At 41.2% G+C, this 22,163-nt stretch overlaps 1 protein-coding gene across 1 annotated transcript; it reads right to left on the reverse strand.

The window, feature by feature from the left end:
* Window positions 1-1,954: 1,954 nt before the first annotated feature.
* Window positions 1,955-21,229, reverse strand: LOC115152726 (myosin heavy chain, fast skeletal muscle-like). Its single transcript, XM_029697483.1, has 41 exons — window positions 21,203-21,229; window positions 20,666-20,711; window positions 20,309-20,536; window positions 19,813-19,959; window positions 19,445-19,601; window positions 19,040-19,067; window positions 18,670-18,778; window positions 18,463-18,555; window positions 18,228-18,288; window positions 17,995-18,093; window positions 17,362-17,465; window positions 16,789-16,927; window positions 16,201-16,319; window positions 15,879-16,028; window positions 15,611-15,781; window positions 15,091-15,394; window positions 14,484-14,548; window positions 14,303-14,390; window positions 14,070-14,187; window positions 13,755-13,878; window positions 13,227-13,363; window positions 12,314-12,569; window positions 11,513-11,755; window positions 11,001-11,177; window positions 10,757-10,902; window positions 10,476-10,566; window positions 9,704-10,093; window positions 9,480-9,606; window positions 9,192-9,310; window positions 8,844-9,040; window positions 8,510-8,693; window positions 8,208-8,373; window positions 7,755-7,879; window positions 7,270-7,578; window positions 5,631-5,834; window positions 5,354-5,479; window positions 5,044-5,214; window positions 3,115-3,219; window positions 2,931-3,026; window positions 2,334-2,465; window positions 1,955-2,072 (listed from the first exon to the last, which is right to left on the reverse strand). The coding sequence occupies exons 3-41, from the start codon at window positions 20,522-20,524 to the stop codon at window positions 2,052-2,054; spliced, it is 5,814 nt and encodes a 1,937-aa protein (XP_029553343.1). The 5' UTR covers window positions 20,525-20,536; window positions 20,666-20,711; window positions 21,203-21,229; the 3' UTR covers window positions 1,955-2,051.
* Window positions 21,230-22,163: the final 934 nt, after the last annotated feature.

Genomic DNA, 22,163 nt, shown 5'->3' on the forward strand with positions numbered 1-22,163 from the left:
AGACTGAAAAGATTTGGCGTGGATCCTCAAAGTTCTACAGCTGCACCATTGAGAGCATCCTGACAGGTTGCATCACTGCCTGGTATGGCAACTGCTCAGCCTCCGACCGCAAGGCACTACAGATGGTTGTCAAAGACTCCAGCCCTAGTCATAGACCGTTCTCTCTTCTACCGCACGGCAAGCGGTACTGGAGTGCCAACTCTAGGTCCAAAAGGCCTCTTAAGGGCTTGTAAGTAAGCATTTCACTGTAAGGTCTACACTCGTTGTTTTCGGTGCATGTGACAAATCAAATTTAATGTGACCCTAGATCAGCTAAATGCACGCAAGAGTATGCAAGGCTTTATTGCATGTGTCACTTTGATTACTCATGTCAGTTAATAACAAATACTTATTTACAATGACAGCCTACCCCGGCAAACCCAGACGACACTGGACCAATTGTGCGCCACCCTATGGGACAACCAATCACAGCCTTATGTGATACAGTCTGGATTCGAGCCAGGGACTGTAGTGATGCTTCTTGCACTGAGATGCAGTGTCTTAGACCACTGCTGCGCCACTCATGGAGGCCTCTTGACCTGTGCACCTACTTTGTAAACTTTCATTCATAGGCTAGGTTGTAGCAACCTCATGATGGCTCCAGGGGAAAATTAGAGTATCATGTAGTAGCCTAAACCTATCGATGTTACATAGAGCTGGGTGAATGGAATATGAATGACAGTCATCCAATACGCTGTAAGAGAAATAAGGCCACTCTAAAAAAATATATAATTCTTCCACATGTTAACGACCGCCGCTGATGTACAGTGTTCTTCAATCAAATACATTTTGAATAATTATCTTCAATTAAGATTTATAAATATTAATCTAGCTAATTATTTCGTTTTTACAGTGTATTGTGTTCGTCAATCAAATACATTTTGAATAATTATAATCTTCAATTAAGATTATAAATATTAATCTAGCTACTATTTTAGTTTTTCATGACTTCGTGGGCACTAATAAGAGTTTTATTTTCCTCATGAAAGGTGAATTCATCCATCTGAATTTGCAAAAGCCTGTTGTGTATTTATGTGTATCACTGTGTTTATAATGTGTATTACCATAATTTCACCACTAGAGGGCTGGAAGGAAAAACTAATCATTATGGAACTTTTGTATTTCTGCCAAAAATCGTGAATTCAAATTTGCTAATGATAAATCAGTATCACAATTGTCAGTGTTTATCCATTTATGTGCATCTGGGTTTTACTTAACCCAGAAGTAAAATCTTGTGTAATTGGGTCAGATGCTCGATTACCATTTATATATGTTTACGTTGTCTGTCCACACCAGGTTATTGTATGCATAATCTGTGACAAAATTTAAATGCAGTTACATTTTTACATTTTAGTCATTTAGCAGACGCTCTTATCCAGAGCGACTTACAGTAGAGAATTTCATACATTTCATACAGTTTATTTTCCATACTGGTCCCCCGTGGGAATCGAACCCACAACCGTGGCATTGCAAACACCATACTCTACCAACTGAGCCACACGGGACTTGTTGTCCAGTTGTCTCTGGAGAACTTGTTCTAAGAATTTCCGCTCAATGTTTTCGCTCAATAGTTACCATGGTTACGCATATACCTATTTGATTTTTTCAAAACATTCCGATTTGGGTGCGTCCATATAGGTAAATTCCCCCGAGTGTAAAAGGTTATAACTATAACTATCATTTTTTATGTAATCTATTATCAGTCCTTGCATCCATAGCTCTGTTCAGGAATTTGAAAGTGGTTACATTTCTCTAGCCTCAACCCTCAGCTCTTAACCAAAACAAGTGACCGCTTTGTTAGATTGACCATTTTGTTGTGGTTTGAATCCCAGATTGCTCCTTTAGTTAAAGTACAATATTTTTTATGGTAAGAAAAGCTGTTTTCTGAGTAAAACGTCCACAGTCACAAAGGAAGTGTATGTTGGCCAACATGTTTTTAATCAATGATCAACATTTCACCATGAAAATCATATTTTATGAAACACAGGAAATTGATAAGACTTTGGTCTTGTTTATTCAGCAGCTTCTTTTCCCTGTAAGAAGAAAGACATAACAGAATGCATCAGTATTAATAATGAACATTGTAAATATATCGACACTTGGAAATAACAGAATGGATCAAGCATTTAAGACTCAGTGCTCAGCTTGTACCAACTACATTTGTATAAGTTATTTATTTTATTTACCCTGTCCTGAAATGTGTTTCTCAGATATCTTAAATACATTTGAGTGAGTGTAAAATGTCAGTATTGTCTACTGTGAAGTCAGGTGTAGGTTTAGCAGCAGTTCTGTACCTTTCCGCTGTCGCGGCTCTTGGCTCTGAGCTTGTTGACCTGAGTCTCAGCGATGTCAGCACGCTCCTCAGCCTCCTCCAGCTCATTCTGAACCTTCCGGAACTTAGACATGTGCTGGTTGGATGCCTCCTCCTGGGTGAGGAAAAGAGAGGAGAGCATAACATCAGTATTCAAAGTTTTAAGCTTCATATCATTTTTTTTTAATTCATATAATTTTTTTAAAGGTATTTTAAAAAGATTTAGGATAGCATTGTACAGTGTATATATAGGGAGATAGATGATATATCAGAGAACTTGAGTAGTGGAACAGAGGATCGACCTGCTGCTTCCAGGACCATGTGATCCAGGAGAGTCAGCACTACCACTAGACGAGCCCCCGGCACAAAGCTAAATAATATTCAACACTCTCTACTGTACTTTAAATTGTTACACATAGGAAGAGGAGTCACTGTGTTTCTTCAGAAATGACTTGCACTATCAACTGAGTTAATGTTGATTGTTGTGCAGTAGCAACACTTAAATAAACTGTCTAGAAGTTTTGTAATGTCTACTAGGGAATGTAAGATTTCAGAGGTTTTGACTAAGTCTGTGACTCACCGCTTCCTCAGCCTGCCTCTTGTAGGCCTTCACTTTCATCTGCAGCTTATCTACCAGGTCCTGAAGTCTGCCAACGTTCTTCTTATCCTCCTCAGTCTGTGGGAGAAGTTAAAAGAATCAATGGTCCATAGTTTAACACACAAACCAGTGTGCTTTAGTGTGTGAAGAATGCACTTTTTCTTACCTGGTAAGTGAGCTCCTTGACTCTGCGCTCATACTTGCGGACTCCCTTGACCGCATCTACACCTCTTCTCTGCTCGGCCTCCACCTCAGTCTCGAGCTCACGCACCTTTGTGGAAGAAATAAACGTAGGCATTTATGTGTTGTGATGAAATCAGATGTAAAAAATCTTTGTAATACAGAAATATATTATTCTACTAGTCAAGAAGTTTTGTCTGCTCCTATGTACTTTTACGATTTTAATTAAAGGGGTCTATAATGAAAACACCTACTTTTCATTATGTAGGTGGGTTATTGAGAGAACTCATCATTACACAATAGCCCTGTGTAGGGTATATAACTCCCCCTGGGTAAAAAGCCCTCTGCCAATAACAGAAACCACTTGTCACGGTTGTCGTTGGTAAAGGAGGACCAAAATGCAGCAGGTATGTGTATGCTCATCTTGACGTTTAATAAATTCAAAATGAACACCAAAAGAACGAACGATCAACAAAACAGTCTGGCAAGGCACAAGGCTAAACACAGAACAATCTCCCACCAATGACAAACACCCTAATATATGGGACTCTCAATCAAAGGCAAATAGAAAACACCTGCCTTCAACTGAGAGTCCCAACCCCAATTAACCAAACATAGAAACAGACTCACTAGACTAAACATAGAATACATGAATATCAAACAGTGCCCAACAAACCACGGAATTCTTAAATCAAATGCCCCTTCAACAAACACACCACCCCGAACCACATAAAACGAATACCCTCTGCCACGTCCTGACCAAACTACAATAACAATTAACCCTTATACTGGCCAGGACGTGACACCACTTTATGTCACGGTTTTGCTTTTCAGCACTTTCCCTGGCTGCCACTACCTTGACTTCACCTCGGGCCTAAGAACATCTCTTAGTCAGGAGTTATCACACGATAATCCCCTGGTTCTTGTTGGGGTTCATTTCCTTGTTCCTTGTCAATCATTGGCTCATTGGTGAAATTAGCATTATGACAATATCTTCAATTAAATCATCCTAAAACCTTTATTAATGCAATTGCAGACAGAAGTTGACAACAGGAACATAGCATGCATGTTTCCGAGTAAGTTCTGCAAAATAGTCAAGGGTCCAAGTTATTTTATAAAACCCGAAGTCCAGCCTTAGTGATGTCACTGCCTATGTCATTACCTTCTACTCATGAGACCAAGCCCATGCATTCACAGCTACACAAACATAGAGTTTCAGTGTTATCTAAAAGCTTAGCAGTAAATGTCCACACCCCATTTCGATTTATAGTGGAATGTTTGACAAGTCTCTTATCTCTTACACTCCCTGGGGAGTTCTGTGTCTCTGCATCTCTTTTATCTTTTAGGCACTTCTCACAGACACCCTGAACTCACACATTTCTCAGACAGCTTCTTTATAAGAGGCAAAGACTAGAAAAGTACTGTGGAACAATTTTAAACCTCAATGTATATATATTGTTAATCTGTAGTCTAGGACCCTATAAATGTAAGGAGGGAGGGGTCTTATAACCCCTCCACTTCTATTAGTACAACATATGCATAATCAATTATTATAATACATCAAACATTTGGGACAGCCCCTATCATGACCCCTAGGTGAACCTCTGACATTCTCATACCTTTCTGCTGAAATACCTAGACTTTAGCTTTTAAGAGTTAATTACTCAAAAATGTAATAATAAAACTTCTAAAATGTATTTAAACACAATAATCTTCAGGGGGCACTTATTAAACATGTATTTTCCTACAAAATACACAGTATGCCAATTTCAAATCTTACCAAAAGTAGCTTTTTTTGTGTGAGAAAATATAAATTTTCCTCAAGTGAGGTATTTTCCCCCAACATACCTTATTTTTATATGATCAAATACATTTCCAGCAATCTGATTTTCAATCCACCCTACTGTTAACTCACCCTGGACTCCAGTTTCTGGAGCTGCTTCTTGCCTCCCTTCATGGCCAGATTCTCAGCCTCATCCAGGCGGTGCTGCAGGTCCTTGACTGTGACCTCCAGGTTCTTCTTCATCCTCTCCAGGTGAGAGCTGGTGTCCTGCTCCTTCTTCAGCTCCTCAGCCATCATGGCCGCCTGGAATGGTAGTTAGTTTAATTTATGCACCAACTGGCACCAATCATAAAGCTCCGTTGAGATCTTTGGTGTGGTTAAAACAGCCCAGCTTCCACTGGCCCTTGGGGACAAATCTAGTTTATGTAATTCAAGGACTCACGTCAGTGATGGCTTTCTTGGCCTTCTCCTCTGCGTTCCTGGCCTCCTGGACAATGTCGTCCACCTCTCCCTGCACCTGAACCAGGTCAGTCTCCAGCTTCTTCTTGGTGTTCGCAAGGCTGGTGTTCTGAAGGAGGAAACGAGGTGATTTGTTTGACTCTCAAGAGAACTTACAAGGCTAAAATTTTGAAAATCTAAAAGCAAGCACTGTTGAATTCTATATGTGTATAAACGGTTTGCTTGGTTGAGTTTCATTAGAAATGGCTTTTGACCCATACCTGGGAGTGCAGCAGTCCGACGCGCTCGCTGGCGTCCACCAGCTCAGTCTCAGCAACTTTGCGGCCTCTCTCTGTCTGCTCCAGAGCAACTCTCAGCTCCTCGATTTCAGCCACCATCAGACCGTTTCTGCGCTCCACCATGGCTGCCTGCTCCTTCATATCGTCTGCGGCGCGGACGGCATCATCAAGGTGCAATTGGGCATCCTGGGGTTCACAATGAATTAGGAATTGTGGAAGTAGGGCGATGCGATCGGTGAGAGAAATGTTAATGGATAAAAATGTTCCTAATATCCCTACCTTTCTACACTCTTAGAATTAGTGGTGATTCAAGGAACCCCTAGAGTTCCTCAAGGAACCATTGCTAGTCAATGGTTCATATTTTCACATTTGGTTAGTTGAGGGGTTCTTGGAAAAACCTTTAATTGTTAAATGTAGCAAGGGTTCATGGAGGATCCCTGGAGTGGAGGCATGGCTTAGTAGGGGCATGGCTTTAAGATAGATTTTTTTGGGCCGACCGTTAGAGTAAATTTAATTCCTGTTCATCTGTTCTGTTGTATTGTCATCACATGTTAAGGTTGAGCACTGATAGTTCTGTTGCGTCAATGAGGCCAGTGGAGGTGTATAAATTCCTATAAAAGCAAATCCAAAAGTTGGAATATATGTTCTTATTGTATGTAATCAGCAATTAAAAAATTATTATATTAGAAAACTTAATATGCATAAATATTGAAGGAACATTTCAATTTGCAGTAGACAAACTTAACATGATGAACAGGAATGACATTTATGCTAATGCATGACAAAAAATAACCCTCCAATAAGCAGACTCGACTTTGACTTTAACACCAATGACTCATGACTTAACTTGGACTTGAGCCTTATGACTCGACCTGACTGGATACCATCCCCAAGCCCAAATATGAAAAATTATGCTATTAGGAAAAAGTGTGCAGCGCATCAACTCTTCATTTAACGGATTACAGTTTGAATCGGACAGCAGTCAATCAAATTGTGCCAGCTGAGGAAAAAGTTCTCATGGCTACCCATGTATTTCCATGGAAATATAAAGTTTATTTGGAAAGTAATAAATATATATATTTTGAAAAACATTCATTAAAAATATGAAATGTTATTACATTTGGTGAAGAGCACATTATGACTTGTTTAGGACTCGAAACTCAAAGTTTAGGACTTGAGACTTGACTTGAGACTTGCCTGTCTTGACTTGGGACTTGAGTGCTAAGATTTGAGACTTACATGTGACTTGTAAAACAATGACTTGGTCCCACCTCTGCCAATAAGCCACGTCTCCAATCTGATAGAATGACACCTCTACAATATATTATTGAAAAGGTTCAACATTTAACCCCCCCATCACAAAAAAGATAACAGTTTGAAGCTTTACACAGAGGTTTCTCAAAAATCTGTTTCAGAGGGGTTCCTCTTAGAACCTTTTTCAACTGGAAAGGTTCTGTCGATGCAGCAACCCAAAAGGTTCTTCCAGGCACCTTTACTTCTAAGAGTGTACAGTATATTAGTCCACTCTATTACATTCCACTGTTCTATTCTTTTCTACTGATTCACAAACCAATCCCTCCCCGTGTTCAGGTTTTTGAGCCTGATGTCCCAGTCCCTTTACCTTGAGCTGTCCCTGGACGTTCCTCAGCTGTTTCTGGGCCTCAGCGGCCTGCCTGTTGGCATGGCTCAGCTGGATCTCCATCTCATTCAGGTCTCCCTCCATCTTCTTCTTCACCCTCAGGGCATCATTCCTGCTCCTGACCTCAGAGTCCAGGGTGCTCTGCATGGAGTCAACCACCCTCTGGCTGTTCCTCTTGATCTGCTCCATCTCCTCGTCCTTCTCAGCGATCTTCCTGTCCACCTCACCCTTGATCTGGTTCAGCTCCAGCTGCACACGCAGAATCTTGGATTCCTCGTGCTCCAGTGTGCCCTGAACGAAGAGAAGCAGTCAATCGAATTGTGCTCAATATATTTGGATGTGTATTCCACAAGGAATAATATACTGTGTAAATGACGACAATATACACCAATACAGGAAGCATTGGTTTGTAGTTGGTATTGGCAAGTGTAACACTGCTTTTCCTATCAAACAGCTGTAGTTTGTACCTCAGCCTCCTCCAGAGCGGTCTGGATCTCAGACTTCTCTGTCTCCACGGTCTTCTTGGCCTTCTCCAGCTCATGGATGCTCTTGCCAGTCTCTCCGATCTGCTCAGTCAGGTCAGCGATCTCCTCTGCACACACAAACACAGGAGCTGTTTAGACTTGGGAGATTTTCAGTGGATATCACCAATTCACTAAAGTTTATAATGAATCATAATAACAGTTAATTAATGAACAGCACTTCATACTGTCTTGCAAATCTAATTGTCCCCCCCCCACATCATTGGTTTGTTCAAAGGAATACCAATTACAAGTTCCAAAACAATATATTTTAAACTTTACAGGAACATTCTGAGATTGTGTAATAGTAATTTTGATATAATGTTGATGATTATAGTTGATTCCATTTTCAAACACTGGTCAAACATCAGGCAAAAATAACTGCTGTCAAATGCTCACGTTGCAGGTTCTTGTTCTCTCTCTTCAGAGTCTCCAGATGATCCAGAGCCTCCTCGTAGGAGTTCTTCATCTTGAAGAGTTCAGTGCTCATTGAGCGAGCCTCCTTCTGAGCTCCTTCCAGCTCAGCCTGGCCCTCCTCATACTTCTGCTTCCACTCTGCCAGAACCTGGGGAAATCCATGGGATTTTCATTACAACTCATTGAAAGAGAGTTTTGAATCAGAAATATGCTACAATTATACTACATCTGATCAAATAGCAGACAGGAAATATCACCCTAGAGTGAGGTTTATAAATGTTCACCTTGTCAAAGTTCCTCTGCTTCTTGTCAAGGTTGGCGGCCATGGCGTTGGCTCTCTCAACGTCAATCATGAGGTCCTCCACCTCTCCCTGCAGTCTCTGCTTGGTCTTCTCCAGGGAGGCACACTTTGAGTTGGTCGCCTCAATGGTCTCCTCAGCCTCCTGCAGACGCTGGGCCAGCTTCTTCCTGTTGAAAATCAGAGGGTGGTGTTATGGTGCATCATTTGTTGTGAAACAAATGTTGCACTACATATTGAAGTAACATTTTCTCAGATCCCACTACCACCCTCACCATCCACACCGTTTATTTGAGTTTTTGCTGTTGTGTGCAACTCACTTGGCCTCCTCCAGCTCCTCTGTGCGTTGGATGGCATCAGTTTCATACTTAGTCCTCCACTGAGCCACCTCACTGTTGGCCTTGGACATACCGCGTTGCAGCTCTGCCTTGGCCTCCTGTTCCTCTTCAAACTGCTCTCTCAGGAGGTCACAGTCATGGCGGGCAGACTGGACACCATGGGCCAGTGCATTTTTAGCCTTTGAGAGAGAAAGAAAGAAAGACAAAGAAAGATTAGAGACGGAGAGTAAAACAAATGACAGTAGAAGTCTCTGAGGGTGGCGTAGAAACAGTCTATGTGAAGATAAAGCTCTAAACTGTAGTAGGTGGTTTCCTTTTTGGGTCCCTTACCTTGACCTCTTCCTCAATCTGTCTCTTCAGCTCCTCCACCTGCTGGGTGAAGGCCTGTTTGCCTCTGGTCAGCTGAGACACCAGGCCTTCCTTCTCCTCCAGCTGACGGCCAAACTCACCTGCAGGGAAAGAGTGACCTCTTGTTAATGAGTCATTCTTTCTAGATTGAAATTGTATTTTGAGGAATCATAGGGCATAAACTATGTAGACTGAATTTACAGCCCTCAACATGTTATTGTGTACTACTGAGGTGAACTATATTGGTTTGTTGTTCATTGTTGATGGTACCATTTTCTGTCAGGAGTCTGGCCCTCTGTCCGCTGATGTCGTTGACCTGGCGAGCATTCTCATCATTCTTAACCTTGATCTCGCTCAGCTGATCCTCAAGAGTACGGCACATCTTCTCCAGATTGCCCTGTTAGTGAAACATATGGGACTGTCAACTTCAATTTATTGAATGGTAATGTAGTTGACCCTCCTCATCACTGCTTGACCAAAACATCACTGCTCACCTTAGCCTTGGCGACAGCCTCCATGTTGCTGGAGAGGTCATCAATCTCCATCTTGTACTCACTCTTCTCCTTCTCCAGCTTCTGTTTGACGCGCTGCAGGTTGTCGATCTGCTCCCCGAGCTCAGCCACACTGTCGGCCTGCTTCTTGCGCAGAGCAGCGGCTGTGGCCTCATGCTGCAGGGTGGACTCTTCAAGATCACGACGCAGCTTCTGGAACTCAGCCTCACGCTTTTTGTTCATCTCAATCTGAGCAGCAGTGGCGCCTCCAGCCTCCTCCAGTCTCTCGCTGATCTCCTCAAGTTCCCTGGAGAGATCGGCCCTCTGCTTCTCAACCTTAGCCCTGGCAGCACGCTCAGCCTCAATTTCCTCCTCCAGCTCCTCAATACGGGCCTAGAACAGGGGGTAAGAGCAGGGGGAATGAACACTACAATACAGTTGAAACATTTGAACATCACTACATAATAATAGTATGTATTGTATGTTCAGCATAAATGTGTTAATACATAGCCAGTTACACTAACATATTTACTATATTAATTTGACAGTGTAACATTAGACATTGTCCCATTAAACAGTGTCCCATTAGACAGTGTCCCATGCAGGAACCAAACTAACAACGGTAAGAAGCAACATCTTTACGTAGAAAGAAGCACCAGGAAGTAGCACCATCTTCCATCTTACTGAGCCATCAGAATCCACCAGGAAGAATATGTGCTACCAGAAGAATGTGTCAGTTATTTTCCTGTACTGGAGCTTAGATCCTGTACTGTACCTGCAGTTCCTTGATCTTCTTCTGCAGCTGAGCTCCCAGAGACTGCTCATCCTCTATCTTGCTGAGGAGCTGGGTGGTCTCAAACTCCTTCCTAACAAACACAAACACGTTGATTGCAAAAGTTTGTTTTGGTTAGACAGTGTAAAGGGAGCCTATATTACCATTCACTTTGCTTGTAAGAATCACATACAGTCTAATTCATAATTACAAGAATGAGCCACGAAGAACCATTATGTTGATCAAGATGGCAGGAAATACTGTAGTAATTTATTTGTGCTTACTTCTTGATTTTCTCATCAGATTGCTGCTTGTCATTCTCCAGGTCCATTATGGACTCCTGGGCCAGTTTCAGATCTCCTTCCAGCTTTCTCTTGGCTCTCTCAAGGTCCATACGGAGCTTCTTCTCTTGCTCCAGAGAACCCTCAAGCTACAAGATAAAAACACACATATATTGGTCAAATCTCAACAACTGTAGATAATATCATCTTACATAATATCATGTCCAAAATGTCAAACTCCACTCACGTCGTCCACTTGCTGTTCCAGCTTGGTCTTGGCCTTGGTCAGAGTGTTGACTTTGTCCTCCTCTGCCTGCAGGTCGTCCAGTGTCTGCTGGTGGGCCTCTTGGAGGGCTTTCTTCTCCTTGGTCAGCTTGGCAACACTCTCATCCATAGACGCCATCTCCTCTGTAAGGTTTTTAACCTGAAAACGGCCCCAACAAAATTTGTTTCTGGTCACTTCACCATGAATGGGAGAATTAGTTTAATTTATAATAGAAATTTGCCAACAAGTTCTGTATTATAGATTCAACACTAGATGGCACTGTACTCCATGCCAGTGTACTGAATGGAAATCATAAACGAGTTGGTAGCAGAACATGCAATGAATGTGGGGAGTACACCACAACTGAAATTCCACTATTTTGTGCCTTAATTTTTTTCCTGCAGCCACAAAAAGCCTTGAATTACATTTATGTTGAGCCATGTTTTGAGTTGATTATTCTTTGGATTATTGTTTGGTTAGACTGTCTACCAGACCTTGTTTTCAGTGGCGTGCTTCTCCTTCTCCACTTTGGCCAAGGTGAGCTCCAGGTCATCAATGTCCTTCTTCAGCTCAGAGCACTCATCCTCCAGCTTCCTCTTTTTGGCAGTCAACTCAGCATTCATCTCCTCCTCATCCTCCAGCCTCTCAGTCGTCTCTTTGAGTTTGGCCTCCAGCTGGATCTTGCTCTTGATGAGCCCCTCACACCTTTCCTCAGCATCGTTCAGATTCTCTGAATCCTGGTTTCAGAACAGGAGAAAAAATCTGTAGCCTCACTTTGTGTATCAAAATATAGACTTCATTTAGTCAAATAAGTCAGAGCAAATCAATTTAAATGCATGACATATGTTAATATATATCACAGGCCAAAAAGCTCATCAAGGTCTTCAACCGCCTGTTCACCCTGCTCATCCAGAAGGCGAGGTCAGTACAGGTGTGTCAAATCTGGGACCGAGAGACTGAAAATACAGCTTCTATCTCAAAGCCATCAGACTGTTAAATATCCATCACTAGCCGGTTACTCAACCCTGCACCTTAGAGGCTGCTGCCCTATATATACAGAAACTTGGAATCAGTGGCCACTTTATAAATTGAACACTGGTCCATCCTTGAAGAGGAGTGCATGTTCCCCAAGTCTTGGTGGGGAACATATAGTTTTACCTACTTCATATGTATATACTGTATTCTAGTCAAGGCCATCCTATTCAATTATTGTTCATACGTGCAGATGTGTATGTGATTGTGTCTGTGTACTTGTGTGTCTTAATGTGCTCTGATGAGGGCTGTTGCTCACTCACAGATGCGACTTGAAGCGCCAGGTCATTCTTCTCCTGCACCATGGCCACCATCTTCTCCTCCAACTCCTTCTTCTTGGCCAGAGCCTTGGCCAGGTCCGACGTCATCTTCTCATAGTTCTCCTTCATGTTGGCCAGCTCCTTCTCAGTCTCAGCGCTCTGCAGCAGGGGCTTGATCTTGAAGTACAACTTCATCCATGGCCAGGTTTTCACATTCATGAATGAACGGATGTTGTACTGGATGGAGAAGATGGAATCTCTGGTCCACAGAAAGGAGTGACATGGTGAGTGACATGGTGAGTGACATGGTGAGTGACATGGTGAGTGACATGCTTAAAGATCTCCTCCAGTGTTTTCTTTTTACTTTTCCAGTTTTAAAACGATATCCAAGTATAAATACAGTAAAGTACACACACTAAAGGGTAAAAATATGTGTTTTGAAGAAAATTGTTATTTTTGTTTATACAACTGCAAACTTCAAGGAGTAGGGCATTCCCAGTATTCCTTAACTGGAAAAGTGTTTTTTTTAAATAACTGGTTGACTTCTTTAAAGCTACATACTGCGCTTCGAAGAATAACAAAACGGGGGCCCCACCACTTTTTGAATACAGCTGAGGAATGGGGCTAGGGAAATGTAATCCCTCTTAAACTTATATACAGAGCTCTAGATGAAAGGACTGACAGGTAATGTTAAGATCATGAGGCATTTCATATTATTCCAGAATGAATGGGTTAATATTACTTATTTAAATAACAATTGAACCGCATGCTAAATCCCAAACTGCTTCTTTAATAGAATAGTATAACATGTACTTTCTCATCCTGAACAACTCACAGCATATTCACTATGAAATCATCATACATTACATACAGGTGGTTGAGAGAATTGTTTCCCAAGATGTCTACTCTTCCTCACCTCCTCTCCATCATCTTGGTGAACTCTCTCCTCATGAGGAATCCACGGCTGAGAGCCTGGACCATGCCGACCAGAGAGGCCAGCTTCTCATCTCTCATCTCCTCCAGGACACCCAGCAGACCGGCTTTGAAGAACACCTGACACAGGTTGACATGGTCAATTATGGAACCAGTCAGGTGGTAACAGATAGAAAGGGTGAATCAAAAGAGAGGAACCAAACCACTAGATTAATTTGAACAACATAAGCATTGTAATCCTTACAAACAAACCATGGGATAGGTTGTTTATGAGTTGTAAGTTATTGTATAGTTGTAGATTAATAATGTACACTGACATAGATAACTTCAGAGATACCATTCTGACATAAAGCACAAGATAATTCATTGAGTACAATGTTTTTTTTAAACATTTTTAAGAAATAAAAAAAAGATGGATAGATCAACTGGAGAGACATTGAATGGTTAGAGTTTACATTATCATTGAAGTTGTGTTTTATTGTTAGCTTTTGCTGGGGGGTATTTGACTGACCTTGGTGTGTCCAAACTTGTAGTCCTCGTGATTCACATCAATGGACCCAAGCAGCTTCTCAGAAGCCTTCTTGTTGTCCATGAACTGGCCCTCAGGGATGACACTGGCATTCAGTACTTTGTACCTGAATCAGGAGAAATGTCAAGTTGTAATAGGTTGGTTATATTACGTAAAATAATAAGGCTATTCTGATGTTGGGATAACCCTTAGAGAAGATATTTCTGTGTGTGTGTGTGTGTGTGTGTGTGTGTGTGTGTGTGTGTGTGTGTGTGTGTGTGTGTGTGTGTGTGTGTGTGTGTGTGTGTGTGTGTGTACCTCTGCTTGAAGTCAGCATAGATGATTCTGCTGGGGAAGCCCTTTCTGCAGATCCTGATACCTTCCAGAACACCATTACACCTGAGCTGGTGGATAACCAGGAAGTTCTCCATCAGACCTGGAAACACAAACCAAGTCTCTTTAAATACTCATAAACAGGTTAAAGATTGGTTTGTTAATGTTACTGGTACGGTACTGACAAGATATCATATTTAACTCAATGTTTATTGTACCTGGAGTCTTTGACTCGTTGGGGATCAGGCAGCGTACAAAGTGAGGATGAGTGCTCCTCAAGTTGGTCATCAGCTTGCCCAAGTTCTCCTGTAAGAGGGTTACAAACCATGTTCTCAGAAATCATTTCTGATAATCAGTACACCTTTTGAAGGACTGAATATCCACATTTTAAAAGCTCACCCTGAACTGGGAGGACACAGTCTGCATGGAACCCCCCTTCTTCTTGCCTCCTTTCTTGGTTGTATCTGTTGTAATGGAGAAAAGTTCAATATAAATGAGACAATCTCAGGTTAACTTCACACGTATCTTAATGCAAATGCTGCCAATGAGATTGGGTAAAATAACACCTATTGTATGAGTATATGATCCAGTAAATCACCCAGAGAAATCATGATACATTTAAAGACTCTAAAGCAGCAATCAGCAGTTGAAACAATAACAAAGCATTCTCCCTGCCCCTGTTTCAATAAAAACTGGGAGATGGTCTGGAGAAATGTAACCACTCAAATTCATTGACGGAGCTATGAATTAAAGAACTGACCATCTTGTTTTTACTTTGTTTACAAACATTGGAGTAAAACAAGCTCATATTTTGGGTTCTAATGGGGTACAATGGCTGAACCAAGCTGATGTTCTTGAAGACAGTGATTTCCTTCAAGAATGAATGAGTACATATCTTTATAAGTCCACAAATGGATGTTGCAACTGCAGATTGACCCTTTAAAGAAAATGGGACTGAGTTGTAACTAGTTCTTCATGAAATCTTTTGATGTGCTGCTAGTCTTACCCTCAGGTGGGGCAGCGACATACAGGGTAGCCATCAGTTTGACTGAGGACTTCCCGTACAGCTGAAGAACTGAGTCGTTCAGAGGGTCCTTGTTCTTGTCCAGCCAGCCAGTGATGTTGTAGTCCACAGTGCCGGCGTAGTGAACCAGGGAGAAGTGGGCCTCTGCCTTGCCTTTGGCAGGCTTGGGCTTCTCAAACGCCTTGTTTTTGCCAAGATGCTGGTCATACAGCTTGTTCTTGAAGGAAGTGTCTGAAGCCTTAGGGAACATGCACTCCTCTTCAAGGATGGAGAAGATGCCCAATGGCTTTACGAAAAGAGATGTACATCAAATTAGTGATATTTACATTAAGAATCACATGTATTCTTTTAGCAAACATGCTATTATCAGAGTATCTTCATTTAGGGGCCCATAATAGGAAACATTTTGAGTTCTCAACAGTCAGATACATTGTACCATGTGATAATATCTCCATTTGAGCTTTGCTGTTGAGGTCCATTATAATCCTGACAGACAGCTTACCTTCTCAATAAGCTCAATGCAGGCAGCCAAGTCCATGCCGAAGTCAATGAAGGCCCAGACAATTCCCTCCTTCTTGTACTCCTCTTGTTCCAGGACGAACATGGTGTGGTTGAAAAACTGTTGCAGTTTCTCATTGGTGAAGTTGATGCACAGCTGCTCCATGCTGTTGTACTGTTGATGGAATTTCAGAAGGGATCATTTTATCATCATACAAGGCTGTAATCCCTCTCAATCCCAACTAATAGTCTTGTTCTGGTCTCAGACTCACATCAAAGATCTCAAACCCGGCAATGTCGAGCACACCGATATAGAACTGCCTTGGATTCTTGGTGTCCAACATCTCGTTGATACGGATGACCATCCACAAGAACATCCTCTCATAGATGGACTTGGCCAGAGCCGAGACTGAGTTATTAACCTGCGATGATAATACCTCAAATGAATACATGAGATATTGACCATGTCTAGTGATAAGGTGAAAAGAGCTTGGGGAAAACAACATCACTATTCAAAACAAGCAATGCACTCATCTATCACCAAAAGATTTATGGTGCTCAGGAAATGGTAGAAGCTGTGTTTGGTCGCCTTACCTGAGGCACAGTCTGTCCCTTGGTCACATACTCGTTGCCGACCTTCACTCTGGGGTAGCACAGACCCTTCAGCATCTCAGCTGAGTTCAGGCCCAGCAGGTAGCCGATTTTATCAGCCACTGGAAAGAGAACCAACATCAACAGACTCAGAAACACAATATCACTTGATTCTGAGGTCACACTGAAAAAAGGGTTTGGCCAAGTTTTTGGGGGTTAGGTTTTGATTTGAATCCACATCCATCATTTTAAATCCTTTCTGGAGGTTGGAATTTGGTCTCAATAAATGATCTCCTGCCGGACTTTGATGAGGCTCTGTCTGTCTTACGTGTCGTATATCTATGAGTGGGACTGGGAATGGTTATAACACTCTACATATTGTATATCTATGAGTGGGACTGGGAATGGGACTAATTCTCTACATATTGTATATCTATGAGCGGGACTGGTAATGGTTATAATGCTCTACATATTGTATATCTATGAGTGGGACTGGGAATGGGACTAATGCTCTACATATTGTATATCTATGAGCGGGACTGGGAATGGTTATAATGCTCTACATATTGTATATCTATGTTTGGGACTCACCCTCTGTGCCATCTGGCTCAGCCTGCTCCTCACGCTGCTTCTGCTTGAATTTCAGGTTGCCATGGTGCAGTACAGCTCCTGTCAGCTTGTAGATGCTAACCTTCTCATCATTAGTGAAGCCCAGGATTGTGATGGCATCCTGGCATTAGACAGGAAGTACAATGGTGATGAACTGAACGGTAGTTTGCTCACATACAGTATACCATAGTTCTGTGTTCTCGCCAGAACACATTGGATGGATACATTTGACTGGCTTCTCAGATCCACATGATTGCACTTCGCCAACACTAGTTCACGACAGCACAAAATACATTTTACACAGTTCCACAGGGATTTAGTGACACTCTTGTGGATGTCTTACATGTACAGTATGTGCCTCAAGGTGTAGTGTGAAGGTATGAAGAGTTCCTTGAGGCACATGTCTAACTATCACAAGGCATTGAGAATCAAACAAAACAAAATACATGATAATTCCCTGCTGCCACCAATTTGGGATTGCACAGTGCATTCAGTGTGAATGGTGGTCCTACCCATTACATATTTAAAATATCATTAACCCTTTGTTTGACTCACATCTGTGGCATCCAGCTCTTCCTTGTCGTTGATGCTGGCCACAGTGATCTGACCCTGGCTGCACATGGGGAAGTCGTAGGGGTTGGTGGTGATGAGTGACATTTCTATGGACAACAGAGAATGTCTTGTCAGATAAATCTCTTAGATTTCTTCTGTCCTACCTTTTACAGTATCTCTCTCTCCTTTACTCAATAGATAAATGATATTTCATGCTGAAACCCTCATATTAAACACCAATGGTATTCATTAAGTTGATGGTTTATATCTAGGATAATGTTTTACAGCTTCGTCATTGTATTTTCTATTTTAAATCATAGTATTATGTTATTTAATATATTTGACATGTAATAATGTCACACAGAGGGTCAGAGATAATTACAGACCCCTGGGAACATCTGAAATACCCCAAAGGGCCACTGGATGTCGTATGATAGATTACATCAAATCCTTGAAAGATACATTCACAACACTTATCACAGTGCATTACTTGATAAATCTTTCCCAAAGACCTGACCCATGTCTAGATGCCTTGTTACGTTGGATGTACTCATTGTAATAGTATTAATAGTGTGGACAATGAATTCCACAGATGGGGGTGGGAATAACTGATCCTGTAACTCTACTTTGCCTTACCAACAATCTCAGGTTTGTGATTGGTCATCATCTGGAAGAAGATGTGGTAGCCTCTCTCATCGGGAAGCTGGAAGGACACTCTGGACTTCTCTAGCAGGTCTGAGAGAGAAAGAGAGAGATATTGACAGAGAGAGAGAGAGAGAGAGACAGAAAGAACATGAGATAAATATTATCTCCCCAAAAAATCTGTGTGAATTTAGTAAAGAATTGAGAAACAATCAAAATCAACTCACAGGTCTCAATGTCAGCTTTAGCCAGTTTGCTACCTTGGAAGTGAATCCTGATGAATTTACCCTAAAATAGAGCATGGGGGTTAGAAAGAGGTTCACTAAATACATCTAACATTTTACTTTGATTGACCCCTTTAAATGTTAGTTTGTTGGACATCTATTGATATAACAAAAGGGAAATACTGAAGTAGATTTGTCCAATATAAGGTAACTTTCCCAGTATGCCCTTCATACTTACAAAGCGAGACGAGTTGTCGTTCCTCACTGTCTTGGCATTACCGTAAGCCTCCAGCAGAGGGTTAGCAGCAATGATCTGATCCTCAAGAGACCCCTGATTGAGACAAACATAAGTTGCTCAGAAACTGGTAAAGTAGTAAAGTTAGTTATTCTCGATTGCTTGATCACAGCCCACCAAACTGAAATGTGTTAGAAAGGTACAACCTACCTGCATTTTGCCTGGCTCTGCTTCCTTCTTGGCACCAGACACTGCAATGGTGGCAAAGTACTGGATGACACGCTTTGTGTTGACAGTCTTTCCTGCACCGGATTCTCCACTGGTTAATATGACAGATAAACAGGGGTTTTAGTAACATGTTTGAATGTTAGATTGACTTTCACTAAGAAATAACATTGAAAAATACACTGTTGACCTGTTTTCTTTCATAAGTAAATCATTAACAAATATCCCACTCATCGACTCATTCTTATGCATAGCCTAATCCATTCATAATGTCATGTATTTTCATCACTGCCAAGTGACACAACATATTACAGTAGAAACATTTTATCAAGTGAGATTTTAGTAAACAACTTACGTAATCAGGACGGACTGGTTCTCCTGGTCTGTAACAAAACAACATATTGATTATCATACTCAAGCAACATTATGGGGACATTATTGAATTCATAGCATCATCATGGATTTCATTTGGAACATTTTCCATTCAAGGCCAGTGAAATCAGATTTACCAGCAAACTGTTCTAACATAGACTAGAAAACAGTAGATACATCTCTAAAGCATATTTTAACTTCCATCCACCCACCCATCCACCCACCCATCCACCCACCCACCCATCCATCCATCCATCCATCCACCCACCCATCCACCCACCCACCCATCCACCCACCCACCCATCCATCCACCCATCCATCCATCCATCCATCCATCCATCCATCCATCCATCCATCCATCCATCCATCCATCCATTAGAGCTCATACCAATCTGCATGAACTGAAAGGCGTTGTCAGAGACGGAGAAGATATGGGGTGGAGCCTCCATCCTCTTCTTCCCTCTGTAGGCGTTAACAACCTCCATGTCGTACACAGGAAGCCACTTGTAGGGGTTCACCGTGGCACAGAACAGCCCAGAGTAGGTCTGGATGAAAGAGAATAAATTAAATTAGGGGATTAGACAAATCAGATTGACGTTTACATGGATTTATGTGAGGATGTGGGTGTACTATGGTATAGTAATGTAGGTCTACTGTATTGGTATGTTTTGGTTTCTACCATTACTTTATGTGTAGTACTGTATGTGTGTATCTCATGTTCATGTACGTGTGTGTATGTTTATACAGTTATCTTACATAGATCATCCATGCTGCATAACGCTCTTTGAGGTTATACAACACAGATGCTTCATTCAGGTAGGTCATCATGGCCATGTCCTCAATCTTATCGTACTTAGGGGGGTTCATCTGGTAGACATCTGCTTCTTTGAACTCTTTTCCTTCCTGAAACAGTCAGAAATATACATTATACACAGATCAAACTGGACAGGACTGAATTCTCTTTGCTCATTAAATACAAATTCAATCTTTAAAAAATAACTGTTTTAACTGCATACCCCATCTTACCCAACTACTTTGTTATCAACCACCGACACACATGGTGATTCTTAACAAGTCAGTATAGAAAATGCCATGCTATTTTTAAACAGCAGCGATAAAATGTATGTGTTTGAAGGTTATATTTTGCTGTTATATTCTGCTGCTGTTCATTTTGTCTATTGGCATGTTTTGATCATTTTGATGTTCATTTCAAGACATAGAGTAATTTGAATACATTTCAAATCAGACTTACCTCCTTAGTGCCGTTAGGATTCGTGACTGTCACAGTACACTTTCCTTCAGTCCTGGCAGTGACCAAACCCTTAAGGTAAAGCTCCTTGGTGTCTGCGACATAGCAGGCGTTCTTTGAATCAAAGGGTGCGGTTTGTGCCTCCATCCTCTCCTTCTCAGGCTTACGGAGGTATATGGCAGCCTTGCCGTAGATTTGCATCTCCGCGTCCGTACTCATGGTGACGGATCACTAGGAAAGAGATGAAACAAGAAACATGATTGACTCTGTGGTGCTTCCTCCACAGTCAACAGAGTTGTGAGGGGTTTCTCTCACAGAAGATTTGTCACTTTTCTTATGAATACTCAAACTATGTCTCACCTTATTTTTCCCCTCCTACAGATGAATTTGTACTTCTTGGAGGATCCTGGGAAACATTAGGGTGTTGTGAATACGCACAAGTCTAAAGCCATATAATTTAACCCCAGAAGAGGTAGAAAACATTTAGAATGGTATAATTCAACACAATCATTACAGCCTTGTCCAATTCAACTACAGGTGCAACTGGTAACTTTCATTTTCCTGGTGACAACTCACTTAACTACACATTCTGTCAAGAATTCAAATAAATACCCCTGAAAACACAGTTACATTATAGACCAACCCCTCAATTTGCAAACAACAGGAGCACCACTTTGGCCTGTAAACAAATGCTACATGTTTCAAGTAAAACACATTTAAAGTAAAAACATTTTAAATGAAAGTCAGTTGATTGCATATTGTAAAATCGGACAATGCAGAAATAATGTAAATAACTAACTGCAGAAGTCAACTGAAACAGTGCAGTTAGCTACTGCCTCACATGCTGAGCGCTAAGATGACACAAATGTAAACATGTGAAGAGGTGGAGAGTCTTACCACAGAGAAGGAAGGTATCTGACTTATGGATGCTGGGGTCTCTGCCTGCTTATATCTGGTTGAAACTGTCAACCAAGCAAAAGTTAATTATGGACCACTCTGGTAAAGGAAATGGATTGGATGAGAGACCTCTGTATTTCTCTGTCTCACTAGCGCCACCAACTTGCAGGAGAACCACCCTCCCATTAAATTACTTTTTTTAAATTGAATTGAGTTAACATCAATAAAAGATGTCATTGCTAATAATTATGACAGTATCAAAAGTTTGAGGTATCAGATTGACTCCAATGTTTCTACCCTAAAATACTGTAATTGAGTTCCTGTTAACCCATTACCACTAAAAACATTTCAGAATAATCTCACCTTATTTAATTCAATTTTAGTTACATTCATTTTTGTGATCAACTTAATATTTGTATTTTGACCATTTTTTTTTATACTTTGCTTGTAAACCAATCTGAACTGTCTCCTCAATCACCTCATACTTGTGATCTATCATATTAAATACATATTTAAAAGCTTCAACAGAAACATTTAGGCTTTCAATTACAGCTCATAAAAGTGTTAAATCAACTGTGTAGTTATTTATCTACAGTATGATTTATTGAAGATGCTGCAGGAGCTTTTAATAGTCTCACATTTCAGTTGTCTAAAACGGTCCAGGAGGATTCTTAAGGCTTACATAACATCAGTACAGTATTTCAATCATCTTATCCACTCATATTTCTGACAGCCATGTAGCTGCCTCAAACTTTTATTACACTCTGAGGTAAACCGTTTAGCAGCTGGCTTCTATAAAACTGCTTTAAAATGAATAGGGGATAGTTACAATAAAGTAACAGATTCCTTTCCATTTCCATTACATTTGAATTAATCCTTTACAATACAGTTTTAATATCTTTCTAACAGACAGCTCTAGCAACTTGTGAGGAAACCACCATCAGCAGAGACATTTCTTTAA

Source organism: Salmo trutta, chromosome 18 (genome assembly GCF_901001165.1).
Source record: "Salmo trutta chromosome 18, fSalTru1.1, whole genome shotgun sequence".
NCBI lineage: Eukaryota > Metazoa > Chordata > Actinopteri > Salmoniformes > Salmonidae > Salmo > Salmo trutta.

What these genes read in the sequence shown, in the direction of transcription:
- LOC115152726 (XM_029697483.1), bottom strand. Translation starts at nt 20,524, where the DNA reads ATGAGTACGGACGCGGAGATGCAAATCTACGGCAAGGCTGCCATATAC. An exon ending in CTTTCAGTTCATGCAGATTG is followed by an intron (nt 19,068 to 19,444) that starts GTATGAGCTCTA and finishes GTTTTGTTACAG; the next exon opens with ACCAGGAGAACCAGTCCGTC. An exon ending in GCATTGAGCTTATTGAGAAG is followed by an intron (nt 15,395 to 15,610) that starts GTAAGCTGTCTG and finishes CTTTTCGTAAAG; the next exon opens with CCATTGGGCATCTTCTCCAT.